General features: G+C 65.9%; 2 protein-coding genes across 4 annotated transcripts; one reads left to right on the forward strand and one right to left on the reverse strand.

Moving 5' to 3' along the window:
- Positions 1–1,055: 1,055 nt before the first annotated feature.
- Positions 1,056–10,015, reverse strand: PPP1R9B (protein phosphatase 1 regulatory subunit 9B). Its single transcript, XM_083809337.1, has 10 exons — positions 8,389–10,015; positions 5,613–5,745; positions 5,371–5,491; positions 5,113–5,217; positions 4,672–4,807; positions 4,388–4,540; positions 4,227–4,280; positions 3,753–3,982; positions 3,238–3,334; positions 1,056–2,012 (listed from the first exon to the last, which is right to left on the reverse strand). The coding sequence occupies exons 1-10, from the start codon at positions 9,679–9,681 to the stop codon at positions 1,959–1,961; spliced, it is 2,376 nt and encodes a 791-aa protein (XP_083665463.1). The 5' UTR covers positions 9,682–10,015; the 3' UTR covers positions 1,056–1,958.
- Positions 10,016–12,009: 1,994 nt separating this feature from the next.
- On the forward strand, positions 12,010–15,659 carry SGCA (sarcoglycan alpha). 3 transcript variants are annotated; one of them, XM_083808898.1, is made up of 10 exons: positions 12,010–12,292; positions 12,725–12,862; positions 13,283–13,425; positions 13,549–13,621; positions 13,710–13,908; positions 14,040–14,202; positions 14,285–14,490; positions 14,686–14,712; positions 15,053–15,238; positions 15,555–15,659. In XM_083808898.1, the coding sequence occupies exons 1-10, from the start codon at positions 12,148–12,150 to the stop codon at positions 15,556–15,558; spliced, it is 1,284 nt and encodes a 427-aa protein (XP_083665024.1). In that variant the 5' UTR covers positions 12,010–12,147; the 3' UTR covers positions 15,559–15,659. The 3 variants fall into 3 exon arrangements, with proteins under 3 accessions (XP_083665024.1, XP_083665023.1, XP_083665025.1); XM_083808897.1 differs by having other exon boundaries at positions 13,283–13,621; XM_083808899.1 differs by lacking the exons at positions 14,040–14,202; positions 14,285–14,490 and having other exon boundaries at positions 13,283–13,621.
- The last annotated feature ends 3,428 nt before the right edge of the window (positions 15,660–19,087 follow it).

The raw sequence follows: 19,087 nt of genomic DNA on the forward strand, positions 1-19,087 counted from the left end.
GCTGAACGGACAGCGCCCGGGGGCCCGCCCGCGGGCACGCGCACGGCCCGGGCACGCGCGCACACGCAGCCCCCCCCCGCCCCCCACCCCTCCCTCCCGTCCTCCCTCACCCCTCGGAACGCGAAAGGCCCCCAGTGCCCCGCCCCTCCCAGTGCTCCCAGTGCCCCCATCCCTCCCAGTGCTCCCAGTGCCCCCACCCCTCCCAGTCCTCCCAGTGTCTCCATCACTCCCAGTGCCCCCATCCCTCCCAATGCCCCCCCACCCCTCCCAGTCCTCCCAGTACCTCCCACCACTCCCACTCCTCCCAGTACCCCCACCACTCCCAGTTCTCCCAGTGCCTCCCACCACTCCCTGCCCTCCCAGTGTCCCCATCACTCCCGGTGCCCCCATCCCTCCCAGTACCCCCCGTCCCTCCCAGTGACCCCCCACCATTCCCAGTGCCTCCCACCCCTCCCAGTGCCCTCATCCCTCCCAGTACCCCCCTCCTCCCAGCGCCCCCAAGTGCTCCCCACAATACCCCCCCGACCCCCCCCAGTGCCCCCCTCCCCTGCCCCTCCCAGTCCCCCCAGTGCCCCCAGCTGGCGGGGGGGGCAATGATGCGCGGGGGGGGACAATGAGGTGCGTTTATCGGCGGGGGGTGGGATGCGAGGACGTTGCGTTACAAAACGAGGACCAGTACATACATACGTACATATATATATAGTATATACACCCACAGGTATACGTGTGAGATTAAATAACCCCAGCACCCCCCCGGGGCTCTGCTCCCCGCCCCCCCCCCTTTAAATACTCCCCCCCCCCTCCCCCTCCCCAAGTGGCTCCAATCCAGTCGGACCCCCACCCCCCCTCCCCATCACCCCCTCGTGCCCCCCGCCTCCCCCTCCCAGTATAACCAGCTCTGGCTCCCAGTTGCCCCCACATCCAGTTACTGTCGGAGACTCAGTACTTCGAGGGGGGGGCAAATAGAAACAAAAAAAAAAAAAATGGGCTGAGAAAGGGGGGGCGGGCCCGGCTGGGGTTGGCCGGTGGGGGGGTGCCCCAGAGAAATACTGTGATTTATGGGGGGGGAGGGGGGTGTATTTACAAATGGGGGGGGGGGCTCCCCGCCTCCTGGCATTGCCCCCCCCCCCCGCCCAGGGAAGGCGAAAGCCCCGGGCTGGGGGAGGTCGGTGGCGGTGCAGGGGGGGCACCCCCAGCTGTGCCCCCCCCGCCGTGCCCGCTGCAGAGGTTGGCAAAGGCTGAGCTTGGCAAAGGCCGGGAGCGTCCCCGCGGTGGTGGCACTGGGGGGGGTGATGGGGGGGGCAGTGGGGTTGTCCCCCCCCCCCATGTCGAAGGGCCAAGGGGTCCCAGCACCGAACGCTGGGTTGAGTCCGCGGGGGGGGCCAACAGCGCCGTGCACCCAAAGGCAAGTGCTGCCCCCCCCCCGCCCCCCCGCCAGCGCTCCAGCTGAGTCCCAAGAGGAGGAGCTGGGGTCAGGGGGCGGGGGGGGGCTTCCAGATGCCCCCTCTTTGCTCTCCAGTATGGCTCACATTTGGGGGGGGGGGGCATTTCTGATTGCCCCCCCCCCACACACACACACACCAATGTCCAACCAGGGTGCCAGCTCTGTGTCCAAGGGGGGGTCACGTCGAAAGGAGGGCGCGCCTGGGGAGGGGGAGGCCTTGGGGGGGGGCCGTGCCCCCCCCCATCTGTCCATCACGTTACCACGAGACTCACACTGGAAACAGATACGAACGTGGGGTGTCCGCCCCCCCCAAAAAAAATCCCCCTGGTCGGCCCCCCCCTACTGTCTGTACCCCAAGGGGAGATGGGGGGGCACCAGGAGGCCTTGGCAGGGTCTCACCTCCCCCCCCAGGTGGGGAAGGGGTGGAGAGGGAGGGGACGGGGCTGGGGGGAGAGGGGCAAAACCCCCAGCCCCCCCCCCCAAAAAAAAAATAATCGCTGCGGTTTGAGGGTGGTTAAGTCGGGTTGGAATTTTTCAAAGTCTGCAGCTTGGCCTCCAGTTCGGAGATCTGAAAAACAGCAAAGGGGAGAGGTCTCAGCGGGGGGGCGGGGGGCACGGGGACGGGGGCACGGAGCTGGGGACACGGGGACAGGAGGCTGGGGACACGGGGAAAGTGTTGGGGGGAGAACGTGGGAGGGGGGAGGACGGGGTTGGGGACACGGGGATGGGGGGACAGCACGGGGGGGGACAGGACAGGACGTGGGGGTGTTGAGGTGGGGGAGACACAGGGCAGAAGGGAAGGATGGGGATGTGGGGGGGGGGACACAGGGGACCTGGGGGGGTCAGGGTGATGGAGGGACAGTGTGGGGCTGGGGGCTGCAGGCAGGTTGGGGGGGGGGGGTGGCTGTGGGACATCTGGGGGCGACTGGGGTGTAAGGGGGGCGGGGGGCACGTGGGGGGCTCTGCTTGGTGCCTGGGGGGGGCCCTGGTGCCCCCCCAGCCTGGCGGGTCCCGGCCCCACGCTGTGACCCACGGCAGCCTCCCGGGCGCTCCGGGCTCCCGGGGGATCCGGTGACCCCGCGGGGGATCTGCTATGACCCAGCACAGCTCTGGCCCGACCCGCTGGGGGGGATCCAGTGTAAGCCAGCATGGAATCCAGTGTGACCGGTGGTGGGATCCTGCATGACCAGCATGGGATCCGGCTCCCAACTGAGGATCAAGCGCGACCCAATGTCTTGCGCAGATCTACCGGGAACCCCTGGGGGATCCCGCACAAGCAGCCTGGGATCCAGCGCCCAAGACGATCTCTTTTGCTCCGTTACGGAATTGTCAGACCCTGCGGCAGGATCCAGCGCGACCCGAAACCCAGGCAGATCTACTGCAATTCGGCGTGGGATCCAGTGCCAGAAGGAGGATTGGGCGCACACCAGCACCCCAAGCAGATCCCCTGCGATCCGGGGCAGGGCGCGGCGGTGGGAGCAGAATCCGGCGGGAGCAGATCCCAGGGCAGATCCCAGGGCAGATCCCGGGGCAGATCCCACCCGGCGTGGGATCCAGTGGCCGGGGCGCACAGTCCGGAGGGAGCCGGCACCCAGGCGGCTCCGCTGCCGCCCGGTGTGGGATCCGGCGGCCGGAGCGAGAGCAGATCTGCTGCGATCCATCCCGGGAGCGACGCGGTGGCGAGAGCGGCGGCGGAGCGGGGCCAGGCGGCGGCGGGGCCATGGCCGGATCCGGCCGTGCCCGCGGGGCCCCGGGGCTCAGGGGCAGCCCGCGTCCCGGCGCCCGGTGCCCACCTTCTCCTGCAGCTTCTCCATCTCCTCCTTGTGGGCCAGCTCCGACTCCTCCAGCACCCGCCGCTGCGCCGTCTCCTTCTTTAGGAACTCGATCTCCCTGCGGGGGGACAAAGGTGTGGGTGCATGGCACCGGGGACGGGGGCTGTGCCCCCCTGTCGGTGGGGGAGATGGGCCAGGTGAGGGGGTCCCCGGGGTTTGGGCATCGAGGAGAAACTGTGCCCGGTGGGGTGGTGGTGCCCAGGGGTCTCCATGGGGATGGTCCATGCCTGGGAACAACGGGTGCCCAGGATGGAATTGGTGCCCAGGGGGCGGGGCTGTGCCCAAGGGATGGGGTCGTGCCCAGGGGATGGGGTCATTTGTCTGCAGGGACAAGGGACGAGTTGGTGCCCTGAGAATGAGACCGTGCCCAGGGGATGGTCCATGCCCAGGAACCAGGGGTGCCCAGGAAGGGGTCGGTGCCCCAGGGATGTGTCCATGCCCGGGGGAAGGCTCCGTGCGCAGGGCCCTGCCCTCACTTTTGCTGGTACTCCTTGATGAGCCTCTTGGCCTTGCTGTACTTGCGCTCCAGGGTCTGGTACTGGGCCTGCGTCTCCTTGAGGTGCTCATCCACGGCCTGGCACAGGTTCTGCGCCTCCATCCAGTACCCCTCCAGCTTCTCCATGCGCTCCTTGTTCTCCTCCACGCTCTGCTCCAGCTGGGCCTTCTCGGCCCGCCACCGAGCCTTCTCCTGCTCGAGGCACTGCAGCTGGGGGACAACAGGGTCAGGGCACGGCACGGCACGGCACGGCACAGCACAGGATGGCTCAGCACAGCACGGGATGGCACGGCATGGCGTGGACAAAGAGCAGGTATGGCCCGGCATGACACAGCACAGCATGGCATGGCACAGAACCTCTGGGTGGGCTGGGGGGCAGACGTGGGGATCTGGGAAGGGGTCAGGAGATGCAGGGGATGTGGGGAGATGGAGGGCGCACCAGGGACCCGCTCACCTTCCTCTTCAGCTGCTGGATCTCAGCCTCGGTGACGGCGTGCTTGATCTGGAGCTGTGAGAGGAGCCAGGCGTTCGTGGGGTGTGGGGACATGGTGGGACATCCCCGCACTGTCCCCATGTGCACCCGCATCCCCCCCTCTCCCTCCAGCCCCTCTTTACCTCCTTGAACTTGTGCACCAGCTTCTCGGGGTCCATCTCCACCGGTGAGAGCGTGTCCTCGTTCTCAGCCAGCTCGAACACCTCGATGGCCATCTCGCCGCTGGGGAACATGGGGCTCATCTCCTCCTCCTCATCCGTGGCGTATTCCCCCGTCTGCGGCGGGCAGGGAGCAAGGTTGGCACACGGCAGCTCCCCCCCGGGACTCCCACTCGGGGAAACCGAGTCACCGAATCGGGCAGAGCCTGCATTTGTCCCCTCCTGGGTGGTGCTGTCCCCTCCCTCACCTCCTCGTCGTCCTCGGTGTATTGGGTGTAGCGCTGCTCTATCATCTCCCGCTGCCACCGCTCCTGCTCCAGCGTCTGCTGGATCAGCTGCGCCACCTCGCTCTGCTCGCCCGGCTTCTCCCGCCCGATGAGGAACCTGCGGGGACAGCGGGGGGCTCAGCTGAGGACTGGGGGGGGGTGGGCCTCAGGTGGCAGGGGGCCTCAGATGGGGGGCACCCAGGTGGCACAGCCAGGGGAGGCTCAGGTGGGGGGCATCCCTGCTAGGATGCTCCTGGGAGTGATGGATTTGGGGGTGCATTATGCTCATGGTGGGGATTTGGGGAGGCAAGGTGGCGTAGGGCAGGCTGTGGCCATGGGGACAGTAGGGATCAGGGGGTATTTTGGGGCAGGGGGTGCTGTGGGGGCAGCGTGCCCCCATGTGTCCCCAGCCCCGGGCCCTACCGGACGCGGCCCTTGGTGTTCCTGAGCACGGAGGCGGCGAAGCTCTGCGTCACCCCCACCAGGCTGGTGCCATCCACCTCCACGATCAGGTCGTTCACCTGGATCCTGGGGACAAGGGGACCGTCACTGTGCTGCCACCCCCTGCCCACCTCCCCAGCGTCTCCCAGCTCCCGGACTGGCCCCTCCATCACCCCCCAAAGCCCACGGGGGTGCAGCAGCAGGAGTCCAGAGGGGGATTTGGGGCCGGGCACTCCGTACCTGCCATCCCGGTGGGCCGCCCCCCCTTCCGTCACCGTCTTGACGAAGATGCCCAGCTTCTCCAGGCCCATGTCGGCCCCCGCGCCCATGCCGATGATGCTGATCCCCAGCCCTTCGGAGTCTGCGGAGACAGAGAGCCGTGTCCTGGGGGCGGCAGCGGCGGCTACAAACGCCCGACACCGATGGGGTCACCTCGGATCCATCCCCAAGGTGCTGGGGAGCAGGATGAGACCAGGACCCACCTTTCTCCAGCTCCACGGGGAAGAGGTCGAGGCGCTCCACCCTCTTCTCCAGCTCGTACTCAGCCGATGCGGCCATGGGGTCGACGTCTTCATTGCGGCGGTCGTAGTCCTCATTGGAGTAAGTGCTGAAGACCTGGTGTGGGAGGGAGACGGGCGGTGGGGCGGGGGCATGCAGAGGGGGGTTACTGATCCTACGAGGCACTGGAAAATCCCCCAGCCCCACGTCGCGCCGCAGGATGAGGAAGAGTCTGAGGAAGCACAGAGGGGGGCTTGGGGTGGCCTTGGGAGTAGAGGTGACTCCATGCCCTGTGTCCTGGGGAGGGAGGGAGGGATGGACGGATGGACGGACGGATGGTGGGACGGATGGGTGGATGGATGGATGGATGGAGGGATGGATGGAGGGAGGAATGGATGGAGGGATGGACAGACGGACAGACAGATGGACGGATGGATGGATGGACAGATGGAGGGATGGACAGATGGAGGGATGGACAGATGGATGGAGGGAGGGAGGGAGGGAGGGAGGGAGGGAGGGAGGGAGGGAGGGAGGGAGGGAGGGAGGGAGGGAGGGATGGAGGGATGAAATGGCAGATGAACAGACGGACTGGTGGACAGAGAGATGGACCAAGGGAGGGAGAGAGGAGAGGGTTGGTGGGTGGGTGGGTAGATGGATGTGTGGATGGATGGACAGATAGAAGGATGGACGGATAGATGGATGGAGGGACAGATGGATGGATGGAGGGATGGATGGATGGAGGTATGGACAGATAGATGGACGGACAGATGGGTGGATGAAATGGCAGATAGATAGGTGGATTGACAGACAGACAGATGGACCAAGGGGTGGCTGGATAGGCAGGCAGATAACTGGGTGGATGGACAGATGATGGACGGACAGGCAGATGGGGTGCACCAGCAGTGGCCGCTCGGAGCTGCACGATTCAGGGGAGCAGACCTGACTCGTTCCCCCACTCCTCCCCTCACCCTCCCCTCTTCCCCAGCCAGGGGCTCCCCAGGGGGGGTCACCCAGGTGTGGGAGTCCTGGTGCTGAGCACAGCAGATGTCCCCGGAGGGGCCGCAGTGGATTAGGGCTAACACCACACCGCTAAAGCCCTGCAACAAAGGGTATTTAGGGATGAGTGTCAATGGCCATCGCACAAAGCCCGGTGACACTGAGACGGGCAGGACCCTCCTGGGTGGCACACAGGGATGAAGGGGACAAACTGGGGACCTGCCTCTGTCCCCCTCCACATGGTCCCCAGGGGTGGCCCAGGCATGGGCATCCCGCTGTGCTACCCGGCTCTGTGCGGAGGCCCTCGGGGTGTTTGGGATGCGCAGGGGACCCAGAGAAATTCCCAAGGGAGAAGCAGATGGGGGCAGCAAATGGCCTGGGGAGGGGGCTGGCAGTGGGTACCCCGATCCCTGGGTGCAGGGTGGGTGCTGGTGCCAGGGTCCCCAGTGCCTCCTGGTCACAGGGGACTCAGGATGCTCAGGGTGCAGGACATATGGGTTCCCTGCCCACCCATGCCCACGGGACCTCACGGAGAGACAGGGCAGGGGGCAAACACCGGAGCCTGAATGCAGCATCTGGGGGTGCAGAGCACCCCAAAAAGCTCGACAGCGCATCCACGGGGGAAATCCCTTCCTGGAGCTGGGCCGGCCGGTCCCCATGGCGCCGAAACCCCGGTGTGCGTCCAGCCAGTGCACGGCCACCGCGGGACCCTATCCCCACACCGGGCCACCATGGTCCCTGTCCCCCGTCCCAGGTGGGGCCACCCACCCGCCGCTGACTCAGAGCCAGAATATAGGCCGTGCCGCTAAAAATAACCCCGCTCGGCACAAAGCAATTTCTGTTCCTCCAGCTGAGGGGATAGGAGCACGAGAGAAAGCCCCGAAATAGCGGCACGGCCCCTTCTCCCCGCTGTACCACCGCCAGCACCGGCCAGAGACCGTGGCACGAGATGGGGACCCCAAATCCCGGAGCTGTCCCTGCGTCCCCAGGCTGCCGGGGTGTGGGGGGGGGGGGCGGCGGGCAGCTCTCATGGCTGGCCCCCGCCTGCCCGTACTGCTGAGACACTTCCCCTTCCTCCACTTCCCGAAATGGTCCCGCGCTGGGCCCGAGAGGGAGGGGGGAAGGAGGGGGGCAAACATCCTCCCCCATAGAACCCTGGCTCCGGGAGGGGTCCCAGCACTGAGGGACCCTGGGGACCTATGCAGAGGGGTGGTGGCATGGCCTTGGGGGGCAGCCGGCAGCACCCAGGGCCCAGCCGGATATTTTGGGCATCCCCACCCTAAATACTGAGTGGCTCCCGGCCCTTCCTGGGGCACATGGTGCAAATGTGCCACCCCGTTAGGTTCCGATGTCACTCCCCCACGATGTACCACCATCCCCAGGGTCCCACGGCTGGGGTACCCACCCCACACCACATCCCCATCCCCTCCCCGTGTGGCCATACTGGGGCTGCAACCCCACCGGTGTGCCTGGACCATCTCCCATCCAGCTGCACCCAGCCACCGGGTGCTCCCCAAAGGGGTCCTTTTGGGGTGCAAGGGCGCATCAGAGCCCCTCTGCCCTTCTCCAGGCTGGGCCACCAGCTCCTCCCCAGCGCTGCATGGTGGTGGCCCAAGCTTGGCCATGAGCAGTGGGGCAGGAGGTTGCCCATCGCCGCCTCCACGTCCTCAAGCCTCGTTGGAGGCTGGAGGGGGCACCCCAAAACTCCCAGTTTCTCCTCCCAGCTCTGCCCGGGTACCCCCAAAACCCCGCGGCCGGGCTCACCTGGATGGGGGCCGTGCTGAACTGGATCTTGCGATTGGGGACGGGCTCCTCTTCCTCGGACAGCCCAGGGATCTCCACGCAGCTGGATTCGGGCTCGTAGAGCCCATCAGCCTCCTCGTCCTCATCCAGCCCGCTGCCCCCCGAGTCCTCCCCGAGCCCGCTGTAGGCACTTATGTCCACCAGGTCCGCCTCGGAGAAGTCCTCCTTCTTGGACTCGTCGTACAGGTCGCCCTCGTCCGCCCGCTCACCCTTGATGCCCTCCTCAGCGTAGGGGGGCTCCTCGCCCCCTTCCAGGCGTGGCTCGGGGGGCGCCGGCCCCTCGGCCCCCTTGGCCGGTTCAGGCACTGGCACTGGCTCGCCGGCTTCCACCTCGGCCTCCGACTCGCCGCTCTCCTCCACCTCCACCGGCTTGATCTTGCAGACCTCCTGCACCCGCGGGACGCTCCCATCCTTCTCCGCCGGCCTCCCAGCCTTGCCCGCTGCCTTCTCCTCCTCGGCCGGCCGTGGCCGTGCTGGGGCAGCGGGGCCATCTCCCGTCCGGCTCTCGGCCTTGCCAGCCTCTGTTCCCTGCAGGAAGACGCGGGACCGTTTGCTCACCAGCTTGGAGTTGAGCGGCCCCGCGCGCCCCGGCGTCTTGTGGAGGTTGTTGCGGAGGTCGGCCTTCTCGAAGACGGCGCTGAGCTGGCTGACGGTGGGCGACACCGCCTCGGTGTCGAGCTTGTCCAAGGACTCGGTGCTGCCGTTGAACTTCACCACCACGTCCAGCTTGCGGTCCTGGAAGCCGGCCCGCTCCTTGCGCAGCAGGAGCTTGGTGGTGGCCTCCTTCTCCTGCGGGCTCCGCTCGAAGATCTTGCGGGTCTCCTGCAGCTTGGAGAAGGGCTTGTCGGGCTTGGAGTCGAAGCGGCTCACCCGCTCTGAGACGCTGGTGCCCAGCTTGAGGAGGTTGCCCTGCTCCACGCTCTCATTCAGGCTGCTGGCCCGGGGCAAGGAGAGGCGGACGGGCTTCTCCTTGCCCTTGGCCAAGTCGCAGGTGCCCTCGGGGCCCGGCGCCGTCCCCATCTGCAGGAACATGTTCTTGATGCGGTGGACGTTGGAGCCATACTTCTTGCCACGGGCTTTCTTGCCGTCCTCGCCCTCGGCATCCTTTGTGGGTTTCAGGGCCTGGATGGTGGCCTCGTAGGCGTTGCGGTGGGGGGACGCGCTCCTCAGCCCCCCGCTGCCCGCTCCGCCGCCCGGGGCCCCCCCGCTGCCGCCCGGGGCTGCCGCCCCGCTCGCTGCCTCCGTCCTCAGCATCCTGCCCCGTCGTCGCCGCCGCCGCCACCGCCGCGCCGCATCGCCCGCCGGCTGCTGGGGCGCGGGGAGGGGGCCGCTGCCGGAGGGCCACCGGGGACCCGGTCAGGCCATCGCCAGCCTGGGGGGGCCCAGCGCGCCCCCCCCCTCCGCCCCGGCCCTCCTTCCTTCCTCCCTTCTCCTCCTCTTCCCCTTTTTCTCCGCTGCTGCGCTGGTGATGGAGCCGCTGCTGCCTGCGATCCGCCCGCCCCGCTGCCCGCAGAGCCCTCTGGGTCTTAGCGACGCACTCTTGCTCTTCCTCTTCCTCACCGCCGTGCTTCAGCCTCGCCGCCGCCGTCACCCCGATCCCCCCCCCGTGCCCACCGGTAGCACCGGGCCTGGCGGCACCGCCGTGGTCCCCTGCAGCCCCCAGCTGTCCCCACGCGTCCCCTCTGCGTGGCTGGGGATGTGTCGTGTCCGTGTCCCCCCATCATTGTCCCCCCCCCCCCGGCCTTGTGCAATGTTCCCCCACCCCAGCTCTGTCCCCACGGCCCCCCTCGGGTCTGTCCCCACCCCACATGTGTCCCCAGGGCCCCCTGATTTCATCCCTGGGGACCCTCAGCCCCGACCCCGTGGCCACGCTGTTTCTGCCCCTCTGCCCCCCCCAGTTCCATCCCCATGGTCCCCAGGATGGTCCCTGTGTCCCCTCAGTCCTGGCCATGTGCCCCCCACATTTTTCCCCTCGTCCCCTTTATCCATCCCCACATCCCCCCCTCCTGTCCCCATATCCCCCCAGTTTTGTAGCCTTATCCCCAGCCTGTCCCATGTCCCCCCGGTTTTGTACCCACGTCCCCCACGTCTCCCATGTCCCCAGTTCCTTGCTCCGTGTCCCCCCACTTTCATGTCCATGTCCCCCCATCCTGCTCCTGCACCCCTCCTGGCGCTGTCCCCGTGTCCCCCTGCTCCCTCCCCTGTGCCCCCCCATTTTTGTCCACACGTCCCCTGCTCCCTTCCCTTTGGTCCCCACATCCCCACACCCACAGCTCCCCAGGGTGTCCCAGTGTGTCCCTACAGGGTCCCCATTTAATTTCTGCCCCCACAAACCCGTGCCCTCCCCAGGGTGCTGCCCATCTGCCCCACACCTCCACTGCGGGGGGGGGGGGCAGGAGGAGGAATATTCTGGGGGGGTGGTTATTTGGGGTCTCCTCTCTTCCCGGAAATATGGGCACCAGGGGGACCAGGGCGCACAGCATGGCATCATTTTGGGGTGCCTGTGGGACGAGCGCCCCAAAAGAGCCACACCCTAATGTGGACTGGGAGGGGGGGGGACAGGGTAGGGACACCCCTACTTGTGTCCTCCCCCCAATGACAGGCCCGTGGGGGGGGCCCCACGCCGGTGAAGGTGGGGGCGCCAGGACCCTGCAGCTTCTGCGCTGCCGCCCGACGCAGCGCGCCGGCCCTTTGTGCGTGACGAGACGTGACGTGGCGTGACGCGGCGCGGCGCGACGGCCCCCACGGCCCCCCCCTTCCCCTTCCGCTGCGAAGCCTGTCCCCCCCCAACTCCTTCCCCCCCCCCCCACCAGCCCTGTGGTCTCCCAGCACCCCCCACCCCCCCCGCTGCGTCCTGCCAAGGGCTGGGGGACCTTGGTTCTGCACCCCACTTGTGCACGCACACGCGCGTGCACATGCGTGCACCCCACGGACATGTGTGTGCGGGGTGCCGGTGCTGGCCGGCCACGTGCCACGCTGGCGGGGGGGTCAGCTGTCCCCAAATGTCCCCACACCCCTATGTGCCACACCGTGCTGTCGTGCCCAGTTGTGCACCGTCATGTCCCGTCGTGTGCTGTCATGTCACATCGTGTCCCATGGTGTCCCATCGTGTCCTGTCGTGTCCCATCGTGTCCTGTCGTGTCCCTTCATGTCCTGTTATGTCCCATTGTGTCCCATCGTGTCCCATCGTGTCCTATTGTGTCCCATTGTGTCCTGTTGTTTCTCATCATGCCCTGTTGTGTCCCTTCGTGCCCGTCGTGCCCTGTTGTGCCCAGCCATGACCAGTTGTGTCCCATTGTGTCCTCCTGTGCCCCACCGTGCCCTCTTGTGCTCTGCTATGCCCCGCCGTGCCCCTTTATGTCCCACTGAGCCCCATTGTGCCCCATGGTCCCCTCCGGTGCCCTGCTGTGTCCAGCCGTGCACCGTCATGCCCCGTCGTGTCCTGCTGTGCCCCGTCATGTCCCCCCGTACCCCGTTGTGTCCCGTTGTACCCCATCGTGTCCCGTTGTGCCCCATCATGTCCCGTTGTGCCCCATCGTGTCCCATCGTGCCCCAGCTGCCATCCCAACACCCACGAGCGGTGGCACCAGGTCGAACCCACCCAGAGCAGAGGGCGCAGCGGGGTCCCACCACCCACCCGGGGGACCTCTTGGTGTCCCCGCTGCTCCCTAGGGGCAAAAGGGGCTCGGTGGCACGAGGCCAGGCTGGCAGGAGGTGGCCATGGCAGGGTCCCCGCCGTGTCCCCGTGCCCCCCAGCTGGGCCCCCCCGGGCAGGCCAGCCCCGCTGCCGCTGTCACTCAGGCGCTGGCCCCGCTCCCGGTGAAGATGGAGGCGCCCGAGCTGCTGCGGGTCTGGGTGCTGGCAGGCGAGTGGCGGCCCCGTCACCCACCGTGGGGACACGGCCGGGCTGGGGGAGCCCCCAGCAGGGAGGGCATGGGGGGGACCCCCAGAATGGGGCAGGGAATGGGGAGGGAATGGGAGGGGATGGGGGGGCAGAGCTAAATAAATCCTTCCTGTCCCCGGTGCCAGGCGGGCTGGGGACCAAGGGGGGGGTTCTCTGTGGGGGGGGGTATAGGGCAAGAGGAAAGTGCTGTCCCTGTCCCCATTCCTGTCCCCTTCCCTGTCCCCAACACCCCCCAGAAACAGCAGGCCCCACTGTCCCCAGAGTGCCTGGCACCACAGGGACGTGTGTCCTGGGGGGGACCGTGGGTGCCATGGGGGCGCTGGGCAATGGGGAAACTGAGGCAGGGAGGAGCCACATCCCCTGCCCCGGCTCCAGCCCCGTGCCTGGCCACAGCCCTGGTCCTGGGGGGCACCCGGGCCACCCTCCCCGACCACCACGTCTCCCTCGAGACCGGAGCCATCTTCGTCCACGAGCTGGAGCGGGAGCTGTTCCAGGAGGCCTTCCTCGACGAGGCCGAGGATGATGATGATGGTGAGGGTCAGGCTGAAGGGAGTGGGGACAAGGGGGTCCTGTGGGGGCTGGGCTGGGGGGGGGGGGGTAGGACTGTCCCCTATCTGTGTGAAAACCCAGATAATGGGCTGCAGTGGCTTACTCCTGCCCCCGACAGCCGTGACCCAAATCTCCCTCCCTCCTAGCATCCATCCATCCATCTGTCCATCCATTCCCCCACATCTATTCAGGGACCTCTTGCCCTCAAGCACCGCTGGGTTGGGGAGGGGGGGGGCACCTCCATCTGGGGTCGTTCAGCCCCAGAAGGGGATCAGGACGCTCCTTGGACCCAGTTTCCTCATGGGGAGCGCTCTGTTGGGAAGGGCTTGCGGGGCAGGGGTCCCACCTGATGACACGTGTGTGTTCCATGTCCCCCTGTCCGTGTGTCCTGGCGCCCGGCAGCCGCCCCCATCAGCTTCCATGCCCACCTCCTGGACCACCCCGACCTGCCGCGGTGGCTGCGCTTTGCCCAGCGCGGCGCCCACCAGCCCGGCTTCCTCTACGGCTGCCCCACGGCCGCCGAGGTGGGCACGCACGTCATCGAGGTAAGTGCCCGTCCTCGTGCAAAGTGCACGGCCCCGTGCAAGGGGGCGGCACGGGGTGCTGGGGTGTGCGCCACGGGGCTGGAATTGGCATCCTCGAGGCCGGGACATCTCCTCCTCCTGCAGGTGCTGGCGTACAACCGGCTCACCTACGAGACGGTGGCACAGCGGCTCGTCCTCGCCGTCGTCCCCGCTCCAGGTGAGAGCTGTGCGCCCCCTCCAAAATGCACTGCCCCTGAGCCCCCGCACGGGGTGGTCCCCACGGGTGTCTCGTGTGTGTCCCACAGGGGGGGAGCCGCCGTACCAGGGCGAGTTCCTGGTGGGGAACAGGAACGTGGAGGAGCTGCTGCCAGCCCCTGCGCGGGAGCTTTTTGGGCAGGCAGCGGCTGGCATCTGGGAGCAGAGCGACCTCAGCATCATCAACGTCACCTCCGCCCTGGACCGCGGTGGCCGCGTGCCCCTGCCCATCGAGGGACGCAAGGAGGGGTATGGGGGCTATCACCCGGCTGCCTGGCCTGGGGTTGCACTTGGGAAGCTCTCCCCTTCTCCCCCCAAGCATCCATGCAGGGGTTTTGGAGGTCCCCTCCAGGCAGCCCCCCCCCCCCCCCAAATCGCAGGGTGTACGTGAAGGTGGGCTCCCACACCGCCTTCTCGCCGTGCCTGGCCGCCGCCGCCTCACCGCAGAGCCGCTTCCTCTGCCGCCTGGGCCAGCAGCCCCTCGCCTCCTGCTACGACACCTTCGCGCCCCACTTCGCCATCCGCTGGTGCAATCTCACCCTGGTGAGACCCCCACGCCTGTGTCCCCACCACCCCAGCAACGCCCCCCACCCCTGCCCCTTAACCACCCCCCCCTAAATTCCAGCTGGAGGTCCTGCCCACCCCCACGACGCCGGGGCCGGTGTGGGGTCCCGGGGTGCTGGAGGACGGGGGTGATTTCCAGCCCCCCACCGAGTCGCCCGCCCAGGACCTCCTGCCCGGCTTCCTGCTGACGCTGCTGGTGCCGCTGGCGGTGGCCGCGCTGCTCTGCCTGCTCCTGGGCCACCTCATGTGCTGCCGCAGGGAGGGAGTGTGAGTCGGGCAGGGGGGAGCACAGCCCAACACCCCTAACCCAAGGGGAGAGCACGGGGGTCCCCCCCCAGACGGGGCATGGGCACCCCGGTTTGGTGTCCCCTTCCCCAGCTCTCGTGGCCTGGGGACAACCCGGGGGTGGTGGCAACACTTCTCACCATCTGCTTTTTTTCCCATTTCTGCTCCATTTTGTAGGCAAAAACGGGACTTGGAGACATCTGAGTAAGTCCCCGTGCCCCAGCTGTGGGTTCGCTCGGGGGGGGCTCAGGTCGTGACCAGGGTGGGGGGACAGGGACGGGGAGGTGACGGGGAGCAGCAGCCGCTGCCAGCTGATGGGGGTGCTGGATCCTCAAGGTCCCCCCACCCCAAAGGAGCCCCCACTCCTCCCCCCCCCCCAATAACCCCACACAGACAAAGGCTGGAGCACCAGGAGCCGCTTTACTTCACCATCCTCCCCCGGGCTCACACCGGGCGAGGAGAACCCCCCCCCCCAAAACCCTATTCCCCAAAGGGGCGCGGGCGTCTCTGCACCCCACTTCCCTTCCCCTTCCCCCCCCCCCAGCATCCAGCTGGTGCACCACAGCACCATCCACGGCGACACGGAGGAGCTGAGGAGCATGGCCAGCAGCCGGGACGTCCCGCGGCCGCTCTCCACCTTGCCCATGTTCAACGTCCGCACGGGGCAGCGCATCAACCCCATGCCGGGGCGCGGGGACGGGGCGCGCACCCCCCTCATCCCGCAGCAGCGGTGAGCGTGGGCACCGGGGTGGCACCGGGGTGGCGCTTTAGGGGTGGCACTTTAGGGGTGGTGCAGGGCTTTGGGGTGACTTTGCATGGGATCACCTGGCTATGCATGGAGTATTTTGGGGGGGGATCTGCAATTATTTGGGGTGGTGGTCACCTTCCAGGTGTGCTGGGGGGGCAGAGCAGGTCCTACCCGCATCCCATCCAACCTAATCTGCCACAGCTGGCTCAGGGAGTGGCCAAAACCCTTAAATAGAGGCCATGGGACCAGCACCCTTCTTTTTTTAGGGAGGAATGACCCCTTTTCTCCCCATTTCCAGGTAACCGGTGGCTGTGTTGCTGTCACCTCCACAGGATGAGCTTGCTTTGAGCTCTGTTCTGCTGTGGGGTGGCATTTACCTGGTAAAGTGGTTCCTTAGCAATGAGATGTGGTTTCTCTGCTTTATTTCCCCATGTGAGCAGCCAAACCTGGCTGGTCTGGGGGGTGGGCAGTGGGATTTGTGGGGTGCAGCCCTGTGCATCGCTGCACAGCTGCTCTGCAGGGCTGGGGGTGGCCCCAAAGATAGTGAGGGTGCCCCCTGGTTTGTTCCCACTGTCATCTCCCCCCACTTTTTATCTAGAATTGCTATTTTAAAGCTATTTTAATGAGGTTTTAGCTGAAAGAGCTATTTTGTCATGACCTTTTTGCCCTGTCCCAGCCAGAGCAGATCCCAGTGGTGCTGCTGCACTAGGTTTACTGGTTCTCTGTGCTGGCTGCCCCCCGGGGCTGGAGGGGGGACACACTGGGTGCTGTGGGGCTGGGGTCCTGGTCGCTGACCATGGGGTTGGGGGTCCTTGCTCCCTTCTGCCCCCTCCTCAGCTGCTTTGCCCCATCTGCTCACAGGGGGCACCCACCCCCCACCCTCCTCCATCCATGCTCCCCCCTCCCAAAGCCTTGCACCCCAGGGCACACAGTGACCCCACAAGCAGGGTGGGGGGCTCACAGAAAGCCAGTTTGGGGGCACAGGGACCCCACTGGGTGGCTGCAGCCCCGTGGCCTTGTCGTAGCACCCCGACATCCCCCGGCTCACCTGCAGCACCCCGGAGCCCTCGCCGCTCTCTCTGCTCGCTTCTTCCACCGCTCTCCCCCAGGCATCCTGCTCGGCACGCATCCTGCTCAGCACCCGCCAGCCGGTTTAACCCCCCCCCTGCCCACCCCCCTGATGGGTGCCCCGGCCCCGCAGCCCTGCCCGAAGACAGAGCCTCATTCACGGCGGCCGGGGCAGGCGCCAGGGTGGGGGTTAGGAAAACACGGGGGCCCCACGGCGGAACAAGAGGAGCCATTGATGGGCTGGGGAAGGCGGGGAGGAAGGCGGTGTTCAGGCTGCGGCGCGTGCTGCTCTCACTTGCACCCGGACTGGGGGTGTTCCCCCCCCCCCCCACCCCAGTTCTTCCTCCAGAGGCGCATGGCACCCCGTGCATGCACAGCTCGTGGGTGGCCGGCTCCTGTTGCAAGCTGGAGCGTGCACCCAGCTCCTGTTGCAAATGGGGGCACCTCTTGCCTGCACCCCATGGCGCATTTCCTGCACCCCACGGCACGTTGCCTGCGCCCTACAGTGTGCTCACATCCCATGGTGCGTTTCCTGCACCCTACAGTACGTTTCCTGCACCCCATGGCACATTACCTGCACCCTACAGTGTGCTCTCAACCCACAGCATGTTGCTTGCACCCCATGGCACATTTTCTGCACCCCATGGTGTGCCCGCACCCTATGGCATGTTGCCTGCACCCCACAGTGTGCTCGCACCCCATGGCACATTGCCTGCACCCCACAGCACGTTTCCTGCACCCCATGGTGTGCCTGCACCCCACAGCGAGCACAGAGCCCCCGCACCCATTTCCCATCCCTGCTCACAGCATCTTTGTGTCCTTGTGCCCCCCCCCCCACCCCCCCAGCTCTGCTGAGCACTCCTGGGTGTGTGGGGTGGGGGCACCTTGAGCTGTGGGACCCCACCTTGTGCCAGCAGCCCCCAGCTTTCTCTGCGCTCCCCCTCGCCTCTCCCTTCCTCCCATCCTGAAGGGGGGGGCACAGCACAAAGCCCCCTTGGCCACGGGTGCACCCCAAACCCATCCCAGCCCCCTGCTCTCTGGGGGTGGCTCCCACTGTCCCCCCACCCCTCTCCCAGCCTGTTGGGCTGAGCAGGGAGGAGGAGGAGGAAGAGTGGGGGGGGCGGCGGGGGCTGCTCAGGGGCGGGCGATGAGGACGGGAGCGCAGAAGCGTGGCAGGAGGAGAGCGGCGAGGACACGGCGAGGGGCTCCCGTCCCCAACCCCGTCCCCAAACCCCATCACCGAGCATCCCCGGCGGCGCGGGAGAGACGAGGGCGCGAGCAGCACAGGTTTGTCGGATCATTTCACATGCTTTATTTCAGCAGTCAAAATAATTAAAAACATCTCAAATTATTATACATATACAAACTAGGTACAGACTCCTGGAGCATCCGCCTCGCCGGGAGATGAGCCGGCAGTCGGGGTGGGTTCGGCCCCTCCGTGCGGCAAGAGAGGAGGAGAGAGGCTTGGGGGGTGCGGGGGGCAGAGAAGCGGGGGGAGATGATGATGGATGGATGGATGGATGGATGTGTGGATGGATGGATGGATGGATGGAGAAAGAGCTGCTGGAAGATGAGAGCAGAGATGGAGTCCACCTGCGAAGCCCGGGAGCCAGGGCTGCTTTCCCCGTGCTTTCCTTTCCCTTCCAAGGCTTTTTGGCTCGACCTTGCATTTGCCTCCGTGCCTCGCTGTCAGGATGCGTGGGGGTGTGGGGTTAAATAGCACCTTTAGAAAATTCACAAGTCGACCCGGGCAGCAAAAGGATGAGGGGGAATTAAAAAATAAAAATAGAGGGAAATTCAAAAATCAACGCAAGACTTGCATCCGTTCGGGCAGCCCCGTGTCTGTAGCACCACGCGGTCCCTGGCTCGGTGGCTTTGTGCCACTTGAGCCTCTGAAATGGGACCGAAATAAAAGAGCGAAAATCAGGACAAAAGTCCCGGGGGGGGGAACCCCAGAACTCCAAGGGGACCTTGAACGGAGGGAAAAAAAAAAAAAAAAAGAGAACAGCAAAAATGGAGAGGGAAAAAAAAAATAGACAAAACTTAGCACCTTTGCTCTGAACCTGGCAGGAAAGTCCCGGCACGGCTGAAAAAAAATAAAAAAATTACTAAAACTACTTGAAAAAAAAATTTTAAAAATATTAACCAAAACCACAGCTGTGAGGTAGCCTTCCAGAAAAGGAGAATATGCACTGATGGGTCCGGTTTGCTCCGCTCCAGGGCTTTGGCTGTCGGGGTGGACTCGGGGAGCTCCCCCCTGCGGAACCGGGGCTCGGCTGCAAAAAGCGGGGTGGTGGCGGCTCCGGGCTCCCAGGTCCCCGTGGGTTGCTCGGGGTTGTGTTATTTTTGCTGCCTGAACAAAAAAAAAAAAAAAAAAAAGGAAAAAAAAAAGAAAAAAACAAGGAGGGGGGGAAGAGAGAGGGAAAAAACCAACAATGACAAGAAGCAGATTATAACCAAGAGTTAAACATCTTCCTTTCAGAAAAAAAAAAAAAAAAAAGGAGAAAAAAATGAAATGCAAGTAGCAAAGAGCCCAGTGGAGAAAGGTCGGCCCGAGTTTGCGTTCGGGTGCTCCCCGGCTCCGGGGCTCGGCACGGGCGGCCCCGCGGGGTGTGAGCATCGCGGGCTCGGCGCTGTCGGAGAGCCTGAGCGGTGCCGTCCGCGGGGCTTAGGGCAGACCGACGCCGAGGAGGAGGAGGAGAGGAGGGCAAGCAAGCGAACCCACTTCCTGGTTATTTTGTTTGAAAAGTCATTTATTTTTTT

This window comes from Anser anser (assembly GCF_964211835.1).
Source record: "Anser anser genome assembly, chromosome: 23".
NCBI classification, from domain to species: Eukaryota; Metazoa; Chordata; class Aves; order Anseriformes; family Anatidae; genus Anser; species Anser anser.